The 18,706-nt window shown below is 49.8% G+C and overlaps 1 protein-coding gene across 2 annotated transcripts in view; it reads right to left on the bottom strand.

The window, feature by feature from the left end:
* Window positions 1-4,682: 4,682 nt before the first annotated feature.
* Window positions 4,683-18,706, bottom strand: part of LITAF (lipopolysaccharide induced TNF factor) — a 30,402-nt gene continuing 16,378 nt past the window's right edge. For both annotated transcript variants that reach the window (XM_025416492.3, XM_035718152.2), the window contains exons 2-4: window positions 14,078-14,302; window positions 10,936-11,092; window positions 4,683-7,157 (exon numbers count right to left, since the gene is read on the bottom strand). In XM_025416492.3, the coding sequence (XP_025272277.1) occupies window positions 7,049-7,157; window positions 10,936-11,092; window positions 14,078-14,297 (486 nt within the window). In that variant the 5' untranslated portion in view covers window positions 14,298-14,302 and the 3' untranslated portion in view covers window positions 4,683-7,048. The remainder of the gene's footprint in view (window positions 7,158-10,935; window positions 11,093-14,077; window positions 14,303-18,706) is intronic.

Genomic DNA, 18,706 nt, shown 5'->3' with positions numbered 1-18,706 from the left:
GTGTGATCCTGGAGACCCAGGATCGAGTCCCGCATCGGGCTCCCAGCATGGAGCCTGCTTCTCCCTCTGCTGTGTCTCTGCCTCTCTCTCTGTGCCTCTCATGAATAAATAAATAAATATTTTTTAAAAGAAAAGCAACAAAGGAGGGGCGCCTGGGGGACTCAGTAGGTTAAGCATCCGACTCTTGATTTCAGCTCAGGTCGTGATCTCAGGGTCATGGGATTAAGCCCCACATCCTTGAGCTCCCTGCTCAGCAGGACATCTGCTTCTCCCTTTCCCTCTGCTCCTCCCCCTGTGCTCACTCTGTCCCTCGAATAAATAAAGTATTTTTCAAATAATTAATTAACTTTAAAAAGCAAAAAGGCAGGGAAAGTTAACCAGTACAACCACAAAGAAAGGCTCTCAGTGATATGGGGAAAGAATCATGTAATTACATGGTAGAGATGCCAGCACATGCACACACACATACACACACACACACACACACACACACACACATACACGGGAGCTCCATGCTGTGCTAGCAGCTTTGGGGTTGAGAAGGTGCAGAAGGGCGAGACCCCAGCCCACAACCTCTCCACCAGCCTCATGATGAGGATTTTTTTTTCTACCATTTTAATTTCAAACATGAACAAGAAAGGTAAAATATAGTTTCGAGAGCTATCTTAGGGAGGCCTGGGTGGCTCAGCAGTGGAGCGTCTGCCTTCAGCCCAGGGCGTGATCCTGGGGTCCTGGGATCGAGTCCCACGTCGGGCTCCCTGCATGGAGCCTGCTTCTCCCTCTGCCTGTGTCTCTGCCTCTCTTTCTCTCAGTCTATGTCTCTCATGAATAAATAAATAAATAAATCTTTAAAAAAGAGAGAGAGAGAGAGAACTATCCTAAGATGCTGTGTGAGTTCTTACCATACATGCCCTTCCCTCCTCTGTCAGCCTGGGGTGTGCCGGGAACAAAGCAATAGAAATCCCCCCCTTCCCCGATGGAAGTTGAAAGTGGTCATCAAATGTTTCCCACAATGTCTGAGGATGGCAAAGTCTGCTCTGGTGGCCCAGCTTCAGGGGGAAGTCCCCACCCTCAGGGGCAGACACCTAGGAGAATGTTGCAGCCCTGTGGGCATGTGTCCCACTTTCTGAGGACCACAGGCAGGTGGGCAGAGCCATGCCCCACCAGAAGCCACCCCATACTGGAAGCCGCACAGAACAGCAAACTTTCAGGCCCCTTGGGCATAGAAGTCCAAAGGCAGGGAAACATCGGAGGGACTTGACCTCTAGAGGATGAGGCACCCGCCCCCCCCCCAGCGTGGGCCTGCACTGTTTCCCCGGCCTTCTCCCTCCTGGCTTCAAACAGTTTGCAACGTTAGGTTCATTTGCTGTCTCTCTGTCCCCTTCTGTGGTCAGCTGCACAAGGGAGGGGACAATGCTCGGCTTCACTGCTGTATCCCAAGCAGGGCGCACAGGTAAACAAGTGACCAACAGCACCTGAGAACTCTATTTTGGAACCTGTAGCATCTTCTCAAAAGAGGGTCCGCTGAGGGGCAGCACCCACCCCTCCTCATTTTTCCAGGCTTATCGAGAGCCCCAGAAGGCCTGAATAGGGTTCACATCGGCCCAGGAGTCGGGACGGGCCAGCCCGGGGTGCAGGTTGCTCCGAATCCAGGTTCTGTGGTCACCGGGCTGCTCCAAATGGCTCTTGCAGCAGAAGATGACAAAGTTCTCCACGCCAGGTTGGTTCAAAATGGGGATCTTTGGCTAGATGCAGCTTTGCAGTAGGAGACAGTGCTTTTTTTTTTTTAAGATTTTATTTATTTATTCATGAGAGACAATGAGAGAGAGACAGAGACACAGGCAGAGGGAGAAGCAGGTTCCACGCAAGGAGCCCAACGCGGGACTCGATCCCGGATCCCGGGATCACGCCCCAAGCCAAAGGCAGATGCTCAACCGCTGAGCCACCCAGGTGTCCCTGTAGGAGACAGTTCTTTAAACCAACTGAGAGGTTCCTCAAAAAAGTTACAGGGAATTCACATAGCTCAGCAATCCCACTCCTAGGCAGATCCGCGGGAGAATCGAAAACCGCCATCCACGCAGAAACCCACAAACGTGAACGCCAGCTTCCGTGGTTCATAGCGGCCCGAGCAAAATGCGGAATAATAGCCCCATACCACAGTGTTTCTCAGCCAGTAGGAGGGTGAAGGGCCGACACATGCTACAACCTGGATGGCCCCCCAAAACAGGAGGCCGACTGACAGAAGCCAGACAGGAAAGGCCAGAGATCATATGACTGCATTTATGTGAAATATCCCAAAGAGGCCAATCCAGAGGCACAGGAGGCAAATTAGAGGCTGCCACATGCCGGGAGAGGGGCGAAGGGGCGTGAGCGCTTCACACAGTGTGGAGCTGTATGTGGGGCCCATGAAAATGTTTGCAAGTTGGAAGGGGCGATGGCTGCACAGCACCGTGGATGTTCTAAATGGCACGGCATTCGACATTTTAATGGAGGAGAATTTCAGCTTAAAAAAAAAAAAAACAGGGGATCTCTGGGTGGTCCAGAAGTTTGGCGCCTGCCTTCGGCCTGGGGTGTGATCCTGGAGTCCCGGGATCAAGTCCCACGTCGGGCTCCCTGCATGGGGCCTGCTTCTCCCTCTGCCTAGGTCTCTGCCTCCCTCCCTCTCTCTCTCTCTCTGTCTCTCATGAATAAATAAATAAAATCTTTAAAAAAAAAAAAAAAAGAGGAGGGATGCCTGGTTTTGCTCAGGGCATGATTCTGGGCTGGAGTCCCAGGATGGAGTCCCATGTCAGGCCCCTTGTGTAGGGCCTGCTTCTCCACCTGCCTGTGTCTTTGCCTCTCTTTCTATGTTTCTCATGAATAAATAAGATCTTAAAACAAAAACAAAAACAAAAAAAAAACAACAAGCCACCAGAAATATGGGCAGGGCCGTGCTGAGCCCACCACTCACACTTAACCAGGCAGGGCTGTGTTTGGCACCCCAGCTGTACGAGGCCCCGGGTACAGCAGGTGTCGATCCATGAGAAACAAGGCCAAGACCACACGTGGCAGACCAGAGACTCCCAGATGTTGCCCTTTGTGCTCACTTTGAACGGTGACCCCCCCACACACACACACACACAACCCTACAAACAGGTTCACCAACACTGTGCTATTAGAACGCAGTCACTCCCCACGCCCCCACACCAAGCTGATGCTGCCTATTTGGGAAACAGCTTGTGGCCACTTAGGGACGCTGCCCACCAAGAGCTTTAGACCCCCTCGAATGTGTGGTACATCCGCACAATGGAATACACTCGACACAAACGAGCTCTCAAGCCATGAGAAGACGGGGAGGAAGCTTCAATGCATAATGCTAAGAGCAAGGAGCCAATCTGAAAAGGCTCCGTCCTGGATGATTCCAGCTCTGAAACACTCTGGAAAAGGCCAAGCTATGGAGACAGTGAAAGGATTCACGGTTGCCAGGGGTTAAGGAGGAGGGAGGGATGAATCCACAGGATGGATGGCCCACCGGATGTCCAGGGCTGTGAAACCAGTCTGTAGGATCCTTCAAGGGCAGACACATGGCATCACATTCTTGTCCAAACCCATAGAAGGTGCACCGCCAGGAGTGCACCCTGTTGGAAACCCTGGACTTTGTGTGTTGATGTGTCCGCACAGATTTATTCTTGGTAACAAATCCCCTCTGCGGAGGGGGCGGGTGGGATGGGTAGGGGACAGGGGGTGCATGGGAAATCTCTGTACTTTCTGCTCAGATTTGCTGTGAACCTCAAACTGATCTCAAATAGCTTATTTCAAAGGGAAATAAAGGCACTTAAAAGCATGAACATTTTCCTAATATTGTGGAGACTGGACACAAAACGGTTAAACACGCAAGCCGGTACACTTGGCTGTTAACTGTGTGTGTGTGTGTGTGTGTGTGTGTGTGTGTGTGTTAATCTGAGCCTCAGAATCTTGTTTCTTTAAAATTCTTAGACTGGGGAGAAAAAGAAAAAAAAAAAAAACACCAACTGAAAAAACTCCTGGTTTCTCTCTTTCATCGCCTGGCTGGATCTACTTAGAATTCTCTCATGCGCCTATGAAAAACAGACGGCTCATTGTAAACATTTGAGTCATACATGCAGGAGATAACTTTAATAGGATCAAAAATGCAAATCAGAATTTGGGAAGTAAAAATTCTAACATCTACATTTACTCCCAACGGAGATCTTTGAGCCCAGAAAGTCAGAGGAGGATTTAACATCCTGCACATGAGACACTGTCGCTGGGGGAGAAAAGCAAAGCCAAGCTGTGTGAGTATGAAGCTGCACTGATGAATAGCTCGGCGCCCAACAGAAGAGCTCTCAGTAGCAACTGGGAAGCCAGTTGTCCCAGAGAAAACATTTTCATGGGTAGCGCCGTGGTCAGCCAGGAAGCAGTCATGTGCTTCCAGTTGGCTCTAATAGAAGCTCTGTCTGAATACTTTTTGTTAACGAGACACAAGCCACCACTTCTGGAGAAGCCCACCTCTCCCAGACGGACTCACAGTAGGAAAAACAGGACACACAGCCATTTGAGGCTTAAATTGGTAACCCTCTTCGTTGAGGTCCAAGTAGGTATAAAGGTCTTGCATCACCTGAAAGTGGTTCCATGTTAACAAACTTAACTCTGAAAGCCCAGATGAACAGAGACTAAACAAAAGATCCTTTTTTTTTTTTTATTTCCAAAAGATCCTTTTGATTTGCAACCATATAGGAGTAAGCCTGCATTCTCAACAATACAAGGGAATGATAAAAAATTAAAAAAAAAATACAAGGGAATGAAGGATGGAGGCTTCCTACTCTGGGCATCTGACTTTATTTTTAGTTCCACAGAGTAGGTTTTATGGTCCTTGAAATAGGGCTGTTGTTTTGCAGACTCTGCATATGTAATTAATAACAGCTTGAGACCATTTGTATACCCCCATCTGAGCAAAACTGCTAAATATGCATGGCCTTCATTTTGTCAAATGAAAAGGAAAAAGACACAAACAAGATCGGGTGAGCGGCAATTTTGGGGGGACTGTGCAAGTTGGGGTCTAAATGACAACGTTAGCCACACCAAGATGATGGTCTTCTCCTGTGCCTTCTGAAAAATGAAGCTTTATCGCCAGGTAGGAAAAGGATTGATGGCATTCACATTCCCGGCCAGTTACAATGCCCCCTTCTAGCATCTCACAACTGCCCCGGATCAATTAACAAAGCATGTTTTGTTTGCAGAATGAATGAGGACCGCTTTCTTCTGTGCATTTTCTCAAAACTTGAAAGCTGTGGCCTGCTGCCATAGATGATGCCTGGTGGGTTCCAACAGCCTAACGTCCCAGTCGGACTCGCTAGCAATCCACCCGAATCAACATCGGTCATCTTGACATCGAAGGATATTCAGCGAGTCTGACGTTTTTAATCACGAGAGGTTTTCTACCCTTATGGAACAAGTAAAGGTTCTTTGTGGCTGGAAAACACAAGATTTCCTTCACATCATAAGAACTTATAAATAGTTCACCGAGTGAACCAAAGATTTTATTTTTTAATTTATTTTTTTTAAGACTTTATTTTTTAAAAGCAGGTAACACCAAAGGACTATGTCGTATCCGTATTCATTGCAAAAATAATTACTGGGACTTTCAAAATATCAAAAGAATAAGCTGGATCACTGGTTACAACTATAATTTTCGGCCAATATACACATTTTTGTGTGTGTGTGTGTGTGTGTGTGTGTGTGTGTTCCAGGTCTAGGCTTCCTTTCTATGTATTATCATTCATGTGCATTCTCTGTGTCTATTATCATCAAAATGGGGACACTTGTAACTCGAGCCCAGTTTTATCTTGATTTCAAAGCTGATGCAGCAGCTAAACGATAACTCTGATTTGCTGATTGAGTCCTAGAAATCATGTCTTCTGATGTCATACAACAAATCGTATCTCTGAAAAATAAAGTCAGAATTCAAACTCCTTTGAAACAGGTAAGTCCCCAAGCTCTCCAGCACCATGGTACCTGGATGCTCACACTGTGCTTTCCTCTGTTTCTCTAAACACACCACTGGGAACCCCAAAGGGGTCCCACTTGAAGAGTTCCATTATAGAGGTTTTTGTAGAACTGCACTAAACCCACATAGAGGCTATGGATAAAAATCATCCATTGCTTTTTCTGTTAAGAACCAAAAAAAAAAAAAAGAGTGCCTTCCTTGGGAAGTAGGAAAGTAGTAACAATCCTACAGTTAAGAAAAATGGTTCTATAAATCCCTCCTTCCAAAATTATGTTCAAAGGTGTTTAAGACCCAAAGGGGGTCATAAAAATGGTGAATATAAATGACTCCCCTACTAGAAAAAAAACCCTTCGTGCAAAGTGGCTGAGGGTCTGGTGCGGAGAACCGAGGAAAAGATCCATGGTCAAGACCCGACCCTACATGTTTCTAGCACGTATTAATGATCTCAAGGGTGTAAATGTGGTGGGTGTGAATTGTTCCTCCTTATGCTGAAAGAAGGAATGAAAAAATCAAAGTGAATTTGTGTGCTAACGAAAAGGCTCTGAGAGGCAAGCCCTTTGTTTCTAAGGCAAGAGTTTTGTCATCGGAAGTGGGAACAGATGCACATGGTGGCAGGCACTGAAGGTGGGGCCGGCCGTCTGCGGGCCAGGACAGTCTCAAAAATAAGGCAAGCCGCAGCTTCTCGGTTTGAGACCACCCCCAGGAAGGCCCACGGAGGCCAGTAAACGAAGCTGGCCCATGGCAAACCACCCGAAGATATTCAGACAGGGGCGACAGTCACAGTTAAGGTGGGGTGCCTTGGGGTCACGGCAGGCGGGAACCAGCATTCAAGGTGAATGTCTTTGCATGTCCTGCGCACGACTCCAAGCAGCAATCTCTGGGGTTTTTGGAGGTGTGTTACTTTTTGCAATATATTTTTTCCCCAAAAAGAAGACACGAGGGTGGAGCCCCTGGAGAGATGAGGCCACCAAGGTGGAACGGGGCCGGGTGAGGGTTGCAGAGCACTCCGGGCAGCACGCGGCTTCCTCCAGGTCTGGCCGAGTCCTACAAACGCTTGTAGGTGCCCAGGAGAGCTTTGCAGTTGGGACAGTAGTGGTCCACGTCCTGCAGGGCGTCCACACAGAAGGGGATGAAGCAGCAGCCCGCGATGCACCTGAAGAATAAAAAACAGCCACACACGGAGCACGTTACTCTCTGTAACAGTTTCAGATGGTGGCCACCAAAAAGATAGGTCAGGTGTCCTGACCCCTCTGAACCTATGGCTCTGACCTTACTTGGACTCAAGGTCATTGCAGGTGTCATGAATGAGCTCAAGACGGGATCCATCCTGGGAGGTCCAGGTGGGCTCCCTCAACCCCATGACTGATGTCCTTCCAAGAGGAGGGGACACACAGAAAGACAGGAGGGGGCAAAGAGGCGGATTGAAATCTGGCAGCCAGGAGCCAGGGACCACCCAAGCCACCGGAAGCTGGGAGCAGTAAGGAAAGGATTCTGCACTCCTGAGAGCCTTCAGGGGCAGCGCAGCACCTTGCTTGGGACGTTTGGCTTCCAAAATCCGGAGAAGATAAATCTTGGTTGTTTTAAGCCGCCAGGATTGTGGTTTTTGGGAATGGCAGCCCGAGGAAACGAAGCCACCAGCCAATGCCAGGACTGCTCTCGGATACACTGCCCTCGGTGTGTTTTCAAATCTTGGGTCATCTGAGCATCTGTCACTCTTAGATTGGGGTCAGTGACCTTCTTGCGTAAAGGGCCAGCTAGTCCACATTTTAGGCAACACAGGCCTTGTTTTGCCGAGGCCTGCACACTGCCATAGATAATCTGTAAACAGATGGTGCGATATGTTCCCACAGAACTAAAATGGGCTGGAGTTTACTAACCCTGGTGTCTAGACTGATCACTCTTCCCTGTGTAGAAGCTGCTTCTGACAGCAACGACGGAACAAAATTCCCCAAATGACTTCTCTTCATCTAGTAACCCACTATCAACACACCCAGGCAGGACCTGCAGGTGGCCTGTGGTAGAAGACAATAGATCTGATCTTTGTCCCCAGTTCCCAGGCAATTAGTTCCAAAAAACTCTTGGAATTTCCTGAGCTGACAGGTGAGCCTTCTGTTATTCAAACCAAACCCCTTTCAATTACACCTGATTTTATGCTAATAAGGCCACCAGGGCAGAGGAGAGAAAATGAGTGGGAAAAATCAGAGAGGGTGACACAACATGAGAGACTCCTAACTCTGGGAAACGAACAAGGGGTAGTGGAAGGGGAGGTGGGCAGGGGGTGGGGGTGACTGGGTGACGGGCACTGAGGGGGGCACCTGATGGGATGAGCACTGGGTGTTATACTATATGTTGGCAAATCGAACTCCAATAAAAAAATATACAAAAAAAAAAAAGGACAGGGCTGGTCACCAGAAAGACCCTTGGTTCACGGTGGTTCGAAGGTTAGAACTTTCAGCCCCAACCACAGACCGCAGGGAGGGAACTGGGGCTGGGATCGGGTTATAAACCCTCTTGAGCAACTGTATTCGGACAGCTTCAGGATTGGTAAACACATCCTTGTGCCAGGAGAGTGGTGCACCCCAACTCCACGGCAACAGAAGTGCCTGCACTGGGGACCCCTCTGGACCTCGTCCTATGTATCTCTTCATCTAGCTCTTGTTTTATTTGTATCCTTCATAATAAACTGATAAATGCAAGGAAAGTGTCTTTCTGAGTTCTGTGAGCCATTCTAGCAAATTATCAAAGGTGAGGAAGGAATAACAGGACCCTCCATTTATAGCTGGTCATCAAAAGTGTGGGTGACCTGAGGCTTGTGACTGGGGGCACCCCCACAGCCTTATGACCAATGTTTGCCCAAATTTTTTAAAAATCAACATTTTAGGGGTGCCTGGGTGGCTCCATCGTTTAAGCATCTGCCTTTGGCTCAGGTCATGACCCCAGGATCCTGGGATCAAGCCCACATCTGAGCACATATGGGGCTCTCGGGCTTGCATCTGGCTCCCTGCTCAGTAGGGAGCCTGCTTCTCCCTCTCCCTCTCTGCCTGCCACTCCTCCTACTTGTGCTCCTTCTCTCTCACTGTCAGGTAAATGAATAAAATCTTAAAAAAAAAAAATCAACATCAGCCTAGGGAGTATAATCAATAATATAGTAATATTTATATGGTGACAGATGGTAATTAGACCTATCATGGTGACTTCATAATGTATAAAAACATCAAATAACTATCTTGTATATCTGAAATTGATAGAATATTGTATGTCAATTATAATTCAATTTTTTTATTATAATTCAATTTTTAAAAAATCATCTATGTACAGGAAGACATTGATTTACAAAAAGCAGAAACAGGATGCAGCCTGACCAGGAAACAATCTTATGAAAAGAATTTCCTCCTACTGCCTAAGTTTACCCAAGTTCAAGAAAGGGCAGCCACAGTGCCTTAGCACTAATCCTTACTTGGCTCTCCTGCATTACAAACACAGCTCCATGATACCTCCAGCTTTCAGGGGAGGGAACTGGAGCACAGAGAGCTGAGGTCACTTGCCCAGTCACACACCAGTGAGAGGTAGGATTAGAACCCACAATACCATATTTAAGGAAGAAAAGAAGGGAGGGACAGAAAAGCTGCCTCGATTTGAGAGCTGGATCGTTCAATAGTTCTGACCCTCAATAGCTCTCATCCTGTCCTTCCCCAGTTTTCAAAGATAAAAATGAGTTTTAATACAAAAATGTCCCAGGACGATGAACTTTTATTTCACATTTCCTGCCCAGGGGCTGAAGAGGTCAGCCATCACTGCAGTCCCGTGGGCAGGACGGGGAAACAGGTGCCAATAAACCTGTTTGGTCTCCTTTCCACCCCACTGAACATGTGTCTTCAAGGAAGCTAAGCTCTCCAGGGCTTTGAGCCTCTCTCTTCGAAATGAGGAAGAGAAACACCGTTCCTTCTAGAGCTAAGCCACCAATGAGGAACACGCCAGTTGTACAAGAGGCCAGGGCTCCTAAAAAAAAAAAAGATGCACAGATACCGTTTCCTTCGAGGGAGAAAAATAGAGCCCATGTGGTTTTTCTGAGTGACTCCCAGGCCAGGAATAAAGAGGCTGCCTTTATCTGTTTTTTTTTTTTTTTTTTTTTTGGGGGGGGCGGATAATTAAACTGCGTTCCCTCAAATCTCTCCAGAACAAAAACCATAATTTCTTGCAATATACTACCCTTGGTGCAGACATAAACATACACTTTCCCTGTGTAGACAATGCGAAAAATACTTGGAGTCATAAAAAGATAAGTTTCAAAGAGAGGGGCGCCTGGGTGGCTCAGTTAGTTAAGTGTCTACTTTTGACTCAGGTCATGATCCTGGGGTCCTAGGATGGAGCCCCATGCCGGGCTCCTCACTCAGCGGGGAGTCTGCTTCTCCCTCTCCCTCTGCCTGCAGCTCTCCTTGCTTGTGCTCTCTCTCTTTTTTTTTTTTGTTGCTTGTGCTCTCTATCAAATAAATAAAGTCTTAAAAAAGAAAAAAATTTCAAAGAGATCGCTATCAAGTATTATAACGTGCACATTGTTCAAAGCTTCTCTCAGAGTCAGGCAAACATTATTATCATTAACTCGGTTGTGAAATCCTTCCAAAAAAAAAAAAAAGACGCTGCTCAGGGTATCACTCGACAGATGCAGGGGGCTGCTGTGCTAGGCCCTGCACGCAGGGAGTGGTCTGAGCAGGCAGAGGGGGGACAGCAGCTTCTAGGTGCTGGTGGGCTCAAGAGCAGTGGTTCCCAGAAGGGAGGGGTGGGTGCCCCGGGCATCAACGGCAGAGGTCAGGGGGTGCAGCTTGCCAACCTGCGGTGCTGGGGACAGGGGTGGGGGGGCAACACAGATAGATGTGATACAGATTGAGAGGAAGGAGGAGGAGCCTGGGGTCCTTGAGGGCCCCGGGACTTACCCCAGCAGGCACAGGCTCCCGCAAGAGAGCCAGGTGAGGGCACCGGCATTATAGGACAGCTGGGTCACAATCATCTTGTTGCAGGAAGGACAGCACATCTGGATCGGACGGTCAAAAAAGGAGATGGGCTGCTGCACGTAGACGGTCTGCACGGCGACTGGCAGGACAGGTAGAGGCGATCGGTGAATGGAGAGAGCATCCGCTAGACGACCCGGGATGGGGCGGGGGCTGGGTCCCCACGGGGGCTGGTGTGTCCACCACTTGCAGGAGCCAAAGGGTGGACGTCACCCAGGTGCCCGCGGACAGGTGAGCAAATGGCTAAGCACAATGGGATCTACCCACGCGGCGGAGGCTCGCTCAGCCTTAAAAGGACACCCTGACCCGCGCTCCAACACGGATGAGCCGTCAGGATGTTGTGCTGAGTGCCACGAGCCAGGCATAGGACAAGGCCTGCACGATTTCACGTATGGGAGGCACCTCAAGTCATCCAATTCACAGAGGAGATGGTGGGTGCCAGGAAGGGGTGGGGGGGGCAACGGGGAGCTGCTGTTTACTGGGTCTGGAGGTTCAATTTTACAAGATTTAAACATTCTGGTGGGGGGGGGGGGGGAGCTGGGTGGTTCAGTCCTTGAAGCACCTGCCTTGGTTTGGTCATGGTCATGGTCATGATCTCAGCATCCTGGGATCGAGTCCCTCATCAGGCCCCCTGCACAGCAGGGAGCCTGCTTCTCCCTCTGCCTCTGCCCCTCCCCCTGCTTGCGCTCCCTTTCTCTCTCCCTCTCTCTCTGATGAATAAATTGTAAAAATAGGGGGATCCCTGGATGGCTCAGCGGTTTAGTGCCTGCCTTCGGCCCAGGACATGATCCTGGGGTCCTGGGATCGAGTCCCACATCGGGCTCCCTGCATGGAGCCTGCTTCTCCCTCGGCCTGTGTCTCTGTCTCTGTCTCTGTCTCTCTCTGTCTCTGTCTCCCATGAATAAACAAAATCTTTAAATAAATAAATAAATAAATTTTTAAAATATCTTTAAAAGTTCTAGAAAGAGATGGTGGTGACAGTTTCAAGACCACTTGAATGTGTTTAATGCCATTCAACTGTACACCAAGAGACGCTAAATTTAGGTGACAAATTTACCTTATGTGTGCTTTACCAAAACAGTGGCAGATTTCCAGCATTATCATTTGGGGGGCTTGCATGCCCCTGACCCCCTTGCCACGTGAGATGGGGAGAAGTTCCTGGAGCGGGGGTCTGGCTCAGCACGACCAGGCTTTCAAACTCACTGACCACAGAATCGGGTGGGGAACTTACTGCCAATGTTGCCAATGCAGGTTCCTGGGCCCTATACCCACCCCCAGCCCCTACCGCTGAGACAGGCTGAGTCAGCAGGTCTGGGGCAGGGTCCCCAGAAGGCTCTTTAAGCTCCCTGTGTGGTTCGATAAAGGTGGTCTGCAGATAGTAATTCCAGAAACAGTGATATGATGGGGTTTTAGCCTCAATTTTCTTCATCCATAGATTAGTGGTTGCCAGGGACTGGGGGGATGGGGAGGGGTGGCTAATGGGGACGGGGTTTCTTTCTGGGGTGATGGAAATATTCTGGAATTGGCGCCGATGCTTGCACTGACACCATTGCATCAGACACCTTCAAAGAGTGAACCCTATGGAGTTAATGGGAATTGTATCTCAATTTAACTCTTTTATTTTTTACAACTGGAAGTAACACGGTTGCTGCCAGGGTCCCATGAGAGAAGGATAGTAAAGAACCTGACACTCTGGGTCACAGCGAACCCAGATCAAACCCTCGATGAAACACTCCCCTCCTTTCACACGTGGCTCCGGACTCCTTAATAGGTCCAACCCCCCCGTGACAGGGCTGGAGTTGGTACCAAGCCGGGGAACACTGGCCCAGGCTTTGCAACGAGTCCGGGAATCGAGCTGATACATGAAACAAAGATATAAAATAGTGCTAAAAAGAGCAAACTATGTGAAAAACATGTACAGGCGTTCCCGGTTACCAGAGGAGAGCCCAGAGTGATATAAATCATGAAGTCCTTAAGCATTCAGAATGTTTTTGCGTTTTGGCAAAGTTGCTTAAGCTCATATTTCTGTCAGAGTGACTCCCTTCTGTTCCTCTCTGCGGTGCTGAAATGCCGTTTCTATAATCTGTGTATTAGGGGAAATTAATTATTGTACTAGCTCTCAGAACTTAATTGTCCTAGAAAGACCTAGGAAGTCTTTCCTTCCAGAAAAAGCAGTATTTGAGCATACTATAACACCTACATGTAAACTGTGTAAAAGTCTTTTTTTTTTTTTTGGTACAGAATGAATTTTTGATCAGAGCATGATGAGTCTGAAGTCACTTTGTTCTCTTCTGTGTGATAGCGTCAAAGTTACTCGAGCCCGGGGACAAGAGCTCACTTTTATCAAATGACTCCTCAGAGAACTTCATTTCATCGGAACAACCCACTGAAGGAGTCACCTGATGAGCCCTATTTTACAGGAGGGGAAACTGAGTCACCAGGCAGTTAGGTGAATCCAGGCAGTCTGACCCACTGGCCTAGTCTCTGAGCTGGCTATTCCCTCCTCGGCTGCTTGTGATACTGAATCACCTATGCACCTGGGCGCACCTAGGCGCACCTGGGCAGCGGGAAGTCCCCAGGGATAAGGCCATGAAGAAGTAGCTAGAAGGCAGGGAAGCAGGCTGGGACAGCACCTGCTCAACCATTCCTAACTCCCAGTTGTTTCTGCTCCTTCTCCCACTCCAGCCCTGGCCTCAGGGCAGGGTCTGTCCCAGGGAGTGTCAGCAGGAAGGGTAGGGGCCTTTGAACGCAAACTCCCATTCCCCAATTCCTCTGGGATGACTGGTGGGCAGTTAGCACCAAAAGATCGGTTTGTGGCTGATGTGGGAAAGCTCATAAACTGTGCTTTATTGGGGAGAAGACATGAGCCCCCCACCCCCACCCCAGAGGTGGAACCCAGAAGACTAGAAGTGACATTCCAGGGCGAGGGGTCAGGCCAGACTGACCGGCACTTCACTTGGACTTTAGGCAGAGTCACCTCTGTGGCTCCCCTGATTCTCGCAGGGGCCCCAAGGCCAGGGTGGAGGGCGAAGAAGACAGGTAAGGGGGCGCGGGAGGTGGCACGTACTTGCATTGGCGTTGGGGACGGGCACTGGCTGGGTGTAGTAGGCTGGCGGATTCATGCCCTTGCCATCCGGGCCCGTCACCAGCCCCGTGGTCGGCCCTGGCGCAGGGGCAGGAGGCATAGGGAAGTAACTATTGACGGCCACCGTCTCTTCATAGGATGGCGGCGCAGTTGGCACCGAGGAAGGCCCAGCGGCCGCCTGGTAGGATCCTGGAACAGACATTTTACCTAAAGCAAAAGCAGAAGACACCAGATCAGAAATACAAGTGACACCTCTCTCTCTCTCTCTCTTTTCCATACCAATCTTCCCAATTTCTACCAAATGGAAAATAGGAAGAAATGGCTCGCGTGCAGCCTTGTCCAAAAACCAGAAAGGGAGTTAGCATCCCTCCTAGACCCAAGCATTATCACTGTAACGAAGGATTCCCTAAATAAAGCTAAAAGGTAAACAGTTACAACCAAAAATCATCAAAACCTAGAAGGTCCCAAGGGCACACATCGCCCCAATCAGAGCAGACGCTTCTCTCCTGGCGCTTTGAAACTACCAACCAACGACGGCCCCGTCTTTCACATCGAGTGTCGTCCTCTCCTCTTTAACCACTGTGGGTTTTTTTTTTTTTTTTACTAAAAGCATCTTAGGTGCCGGAAAAGACAAAGGTGTTCCAAGTCAACCACAAACTATGTCACTGTATCTGCAAATATAGTGGGGGGCGGGGGGCGGGGCAGAGGAAGTCAGAGGGCAGAGGCACCCGGTGGGATGCCATCTACACCCAGTTCAGAAGCAGGCGAAATGAGTCATGAGCCACCAGTCAGGAAAGCAGTTAAATCCTGAAGGGGTGGGGAGTGGTGGCTGGAAGGGGTGGGGTGGGAGGTGGGAGGGGGGGTGGGGGGGTGTTCTAGGGGTTGGCCCTGTTCTTATTCTTCATCTGGGGGTAGGCTTGGGTGGTATGCACACTATGTGAAAATCCAAGTGACGCAATGAAGATGTGTGCACTTTTCTGCTTATATGTTAGTTTTTGAAAAAGTAAACACACACACCACACACACCACACACACCACACACACACACACCAGCTCCCATTTTGCAAAAGGAGTATCAGAGCAGCTAGGCACGTATTTCCTTCTATGAGGCCAAAGAAAGGGCCCCCTCGCCACTGCCTTTCCCCCCACACACACTCTGGGGTGGGGGGCAGAGCTGATGCCCGCCTAGAATTACGTGGCCTGTACCCAGGGTGTGTTCCTGTCTGCAGCCCCGTGCTCAGCAGCCCCAGGGCAGCTGGAGAAGGACACAGTGCTGCCCTTTGTATGGCTCTGTTTTTCTAAATGGGCAGGGCTCACGCTGCCTTAGAAGATCCATTCAAACCTGCCTCAGGAGAAATAGGGAAATGAGCTCCCAGGGCGGTGTGCCATGGTCCATGGTCCGGGGACTTAGGCAGGCCTCTTCCCCCACATGCTGCCCCCGTGGGAAGCGGAGGCAGCAATTAACTCTGCCAAGGGAAGAAGGAGAGACTCCTTGGAGGAAGCTCTGCCTTTAAGCGGAGACCAACAAAGGAGAATGAGATCTCCAGGTGGAAAGAGAGGTTCCACCTCAAAGGGGAAGGAGAAGCATGGGAAAGTGGACACATGTAAAACAAAGTCAATAAATAAAGCTAGACAGGTTGGGGCCGGGTTGTAGAAAATTTGAAAGCCCTATGGAGGTGTTTAGGCTTTATCGAATAAGCCTGCCAGATGGAACCTTCTGGAAGGATGGAAACCTTCTCCATTTGGGCTGTCCAATATGACTGCACGCGCACACGTCTAATACTGCATGCAAACTGTTAGAAAACTTACATAAATTGACAGAAACTTACCTAAGTTTTCCCACATCTCCAAAGGGCACCTTGGCTATGTGAATCTACTTTTCCAAGAGCAAATTTAATGAGCTCTGAATCTATATCAGGCGTCTCTGACAAAATATTAGCATCCAATTTGGGATCTGATGTCAACACAAAACACACCCTGGATTTTGAAAAACTGTAAGACATTCACGTGAAGTACTTCATTCATAATTTTTTATACTGACTGTAAGTGGAAACGATGATATTCCAGATAGGTGGGGTTAAGTAAACTGTGTGTCTATGCACTTTTTAAAATGTGGCTACTGGGACGCCTGGGTGGCTCAGCGGTTGAGACCCTGCCTTCAGCTCAGGGTGTGATCCTGGAGACCCGGGATGGAGTCCCACGTCAGGCTCCCTGCATGGAGCCTTCTTCTCCCTCTGCCTGTGTCTCTGCCTCTCGCTCTTTCTGTGTCTCTCATGAATAAATAAATAAAATCTTTAAAATAAATAAATAAATAAATAAATAAATAAATAAATAAATAAATAAATAAATGTGGCTACTAAAAAATTGTTAAACTGCCTCTGTGGCTCACAGTTTCTGCTTCTACAGGTCAGCAGCACTGTGGAACAAGGGGAGCCATGCAAGGTGATAGAGAAGAGGAAAGGTCTGACCCAAGAAAGTGTAGATGGAGCAAGTCTGTAAGAGAAGCGCGAAGCAAACCTTAGAAGGCCCCTATGCGTGGGTGGAGGGGATGGCGGGTGGCGGCTACGTTCAAGTCCAGAAGAGACCGTTAATCAGGAAGGCAGAAGGGCAGCTAATGAGATTGCAGGGCATCTTTGTGCAAACGGGTCCGGGGTTTAAAAAAAAAGAATGATTGTGAAGGGGCACGTGGGTGGCTCAGCGGTTGAGCATCTGCCTTTGGCTCCGGGCCTCATCCCAGGTCCCGGGATGATAGAGTCCAGCATGGGGATCCCCATGGGGAGCCTGCTTCTCCCTCAGCCTGTGGCTCGCTTGCTCTCTCTGATGAGTCTCTCATGAATAAATAAATAAAATCTTAAAAAAAAAATGATTGTGAGAAGCGGTTATGGTATGTTGTCAGTTTCCTCTGACACATGGGAACAGAAAAGCAGAAGGAGGAAAGGAGACGAGCACAAACAGCAGCCCGGGACACTTCGTTACCAGGTTCACCCCCCAAGCTGGATGATGTTCCTTCCCCTTGAGCTCCAGGAACCATTTCCTCCTCCTCCGCCTCCTCCTCCCCCACCTCTCCCTCCTCCTCCTCCCCCTCCTCTCCCTCCCCCCCACCCACTCATCACCACCACCACCCACCTCCCCGCAGCTGCTTCTGGGCCCGGCCTGCGTGTGCAGACTCTGGCTGGGGCCCAGCAGGCCGCCTGGGTGCTCTAGAGGAATTTGCGACCTCACCAAACGTCAAGGACTCGCTGTCCCTTCCTGTCTCAGGAAAGGCAGACAGACCCCCGGCTGCCTACACAATTTATTACAAAAAACTGACTCACAACAGAAAACCGCAAGAGCCGAGAACACCGGTCGGACAGAAGGCCTAAAATAGCTCGGTGTGCCGCGGTTTGCAAGGGCGGCTTGCAAGGGGAGTGCTCCGGGAGGGGGAGAATGAGGTCCTGGGGCACCCTGAATTGTGCAGAAAAAAGTTTGGGTTAAACCGCTTGGGAAACCATGACTCAACTCATGCCTCCACTTCAAAACCTTTGCTCCCTCCTCCCAAAGTGACCAAAGGCAGCCAGAAGCTGTGTTGTCAAGAGCCAACGGGGAGGGTTTGGGGGTGGGGACCTCCTCTCCTCTCAAGGAAGGAAGGGCCCTCGCTTCTGGAAACCCAGGCTGGCCGGGTTGGCCGGGTTATCGTGCAGGCATCACTGGTCTCCAGGCCGCGGCCTAGTTTCCGAGCTTCAGGACGCTGCCTCTTGGGAGCATTGCTGTTGTATCCAACAGCCACGTCAACACGCTTAGAACTCTGAAAAGGATACAAGAGCAACAGGGCTGGGGGAATAAAAGCAAAACAAAACCCATAACCAGCTGGTCTGAAGGCTTTCTATAGAAATTCCAAAGCCTCCCTGCCCCAGGCCCCAGGCCAGGAAATGCCACATCGCTCGGGCCTATTTCTCTTTCTTTTTCTCCCAAAGCTCCCCCATTTCTTTTTAATTTGGTTTCCCCAGGGGGCAGGAGGCCCACCCCGTCAGTGGTAAAGGATCCGATCAAGATCAACCTGCCTCCACCTCCTGGTCCTCACCCCCCAGCGCTCTCCCGGCAAGTCTCTCACCGCAACACCCACACGCACAGACACGCACACCGTGGTGCAAGACACAGAAATAGACTACACGCGCGCACACACATGCACACGCTCCCCAGTCAGCACAGAACCCTCCAGATCAGGCCACCTAAGTGCTGCGGCGCGAGCACAGTTCCATCTAATACCCTGTGGGACAAACACCAAAGCATCTCTGGGTTCCACACAAGAGCCAAGAGCGGGGCCACAGCTCCGCCACATAAAAGCACAGCCTTGAGAATGCTTTTGGCGACAGTGGCCCTGGGAGGTTGGGGCAGTGTCTGCGGTGCCAGGTTGTCATGGTTACTGGGAGCCTGGGGGGGGTGGATAAAGGAGCAAACGAGGGGCTCTCCTTCCTCCCTCCCCACTTGGGTTATTAGGCCCCTGAGTGGCTTTTCTCTACTGCCTGCTGGAAAGGACACATGGAAGGCGATCTTCCACCCAAGTTCTCCCCACCCCCACCCCCCCAGTCCCCCCAGAGATCAAGGAAACGCTCAGGGTTGGGGAGCTGCGCG

Source organism: Canis lupus, chromosome 6 (assembly GCF_003254725.2).
Source record: "Canis lupus dingo isolate Sandy chromosome 6, ASM325472v2, whole genome shotgun sequence".
NCBI lineage: Eukaryota > Metazoa > Chordata > Mammalia > Carnivora > Canidae > Canis > Canis lupus.
Note: the sequence above shows the minus strand (reverse complement) of the source record. Positions and strands in the feature narration are given on the sequence as shown.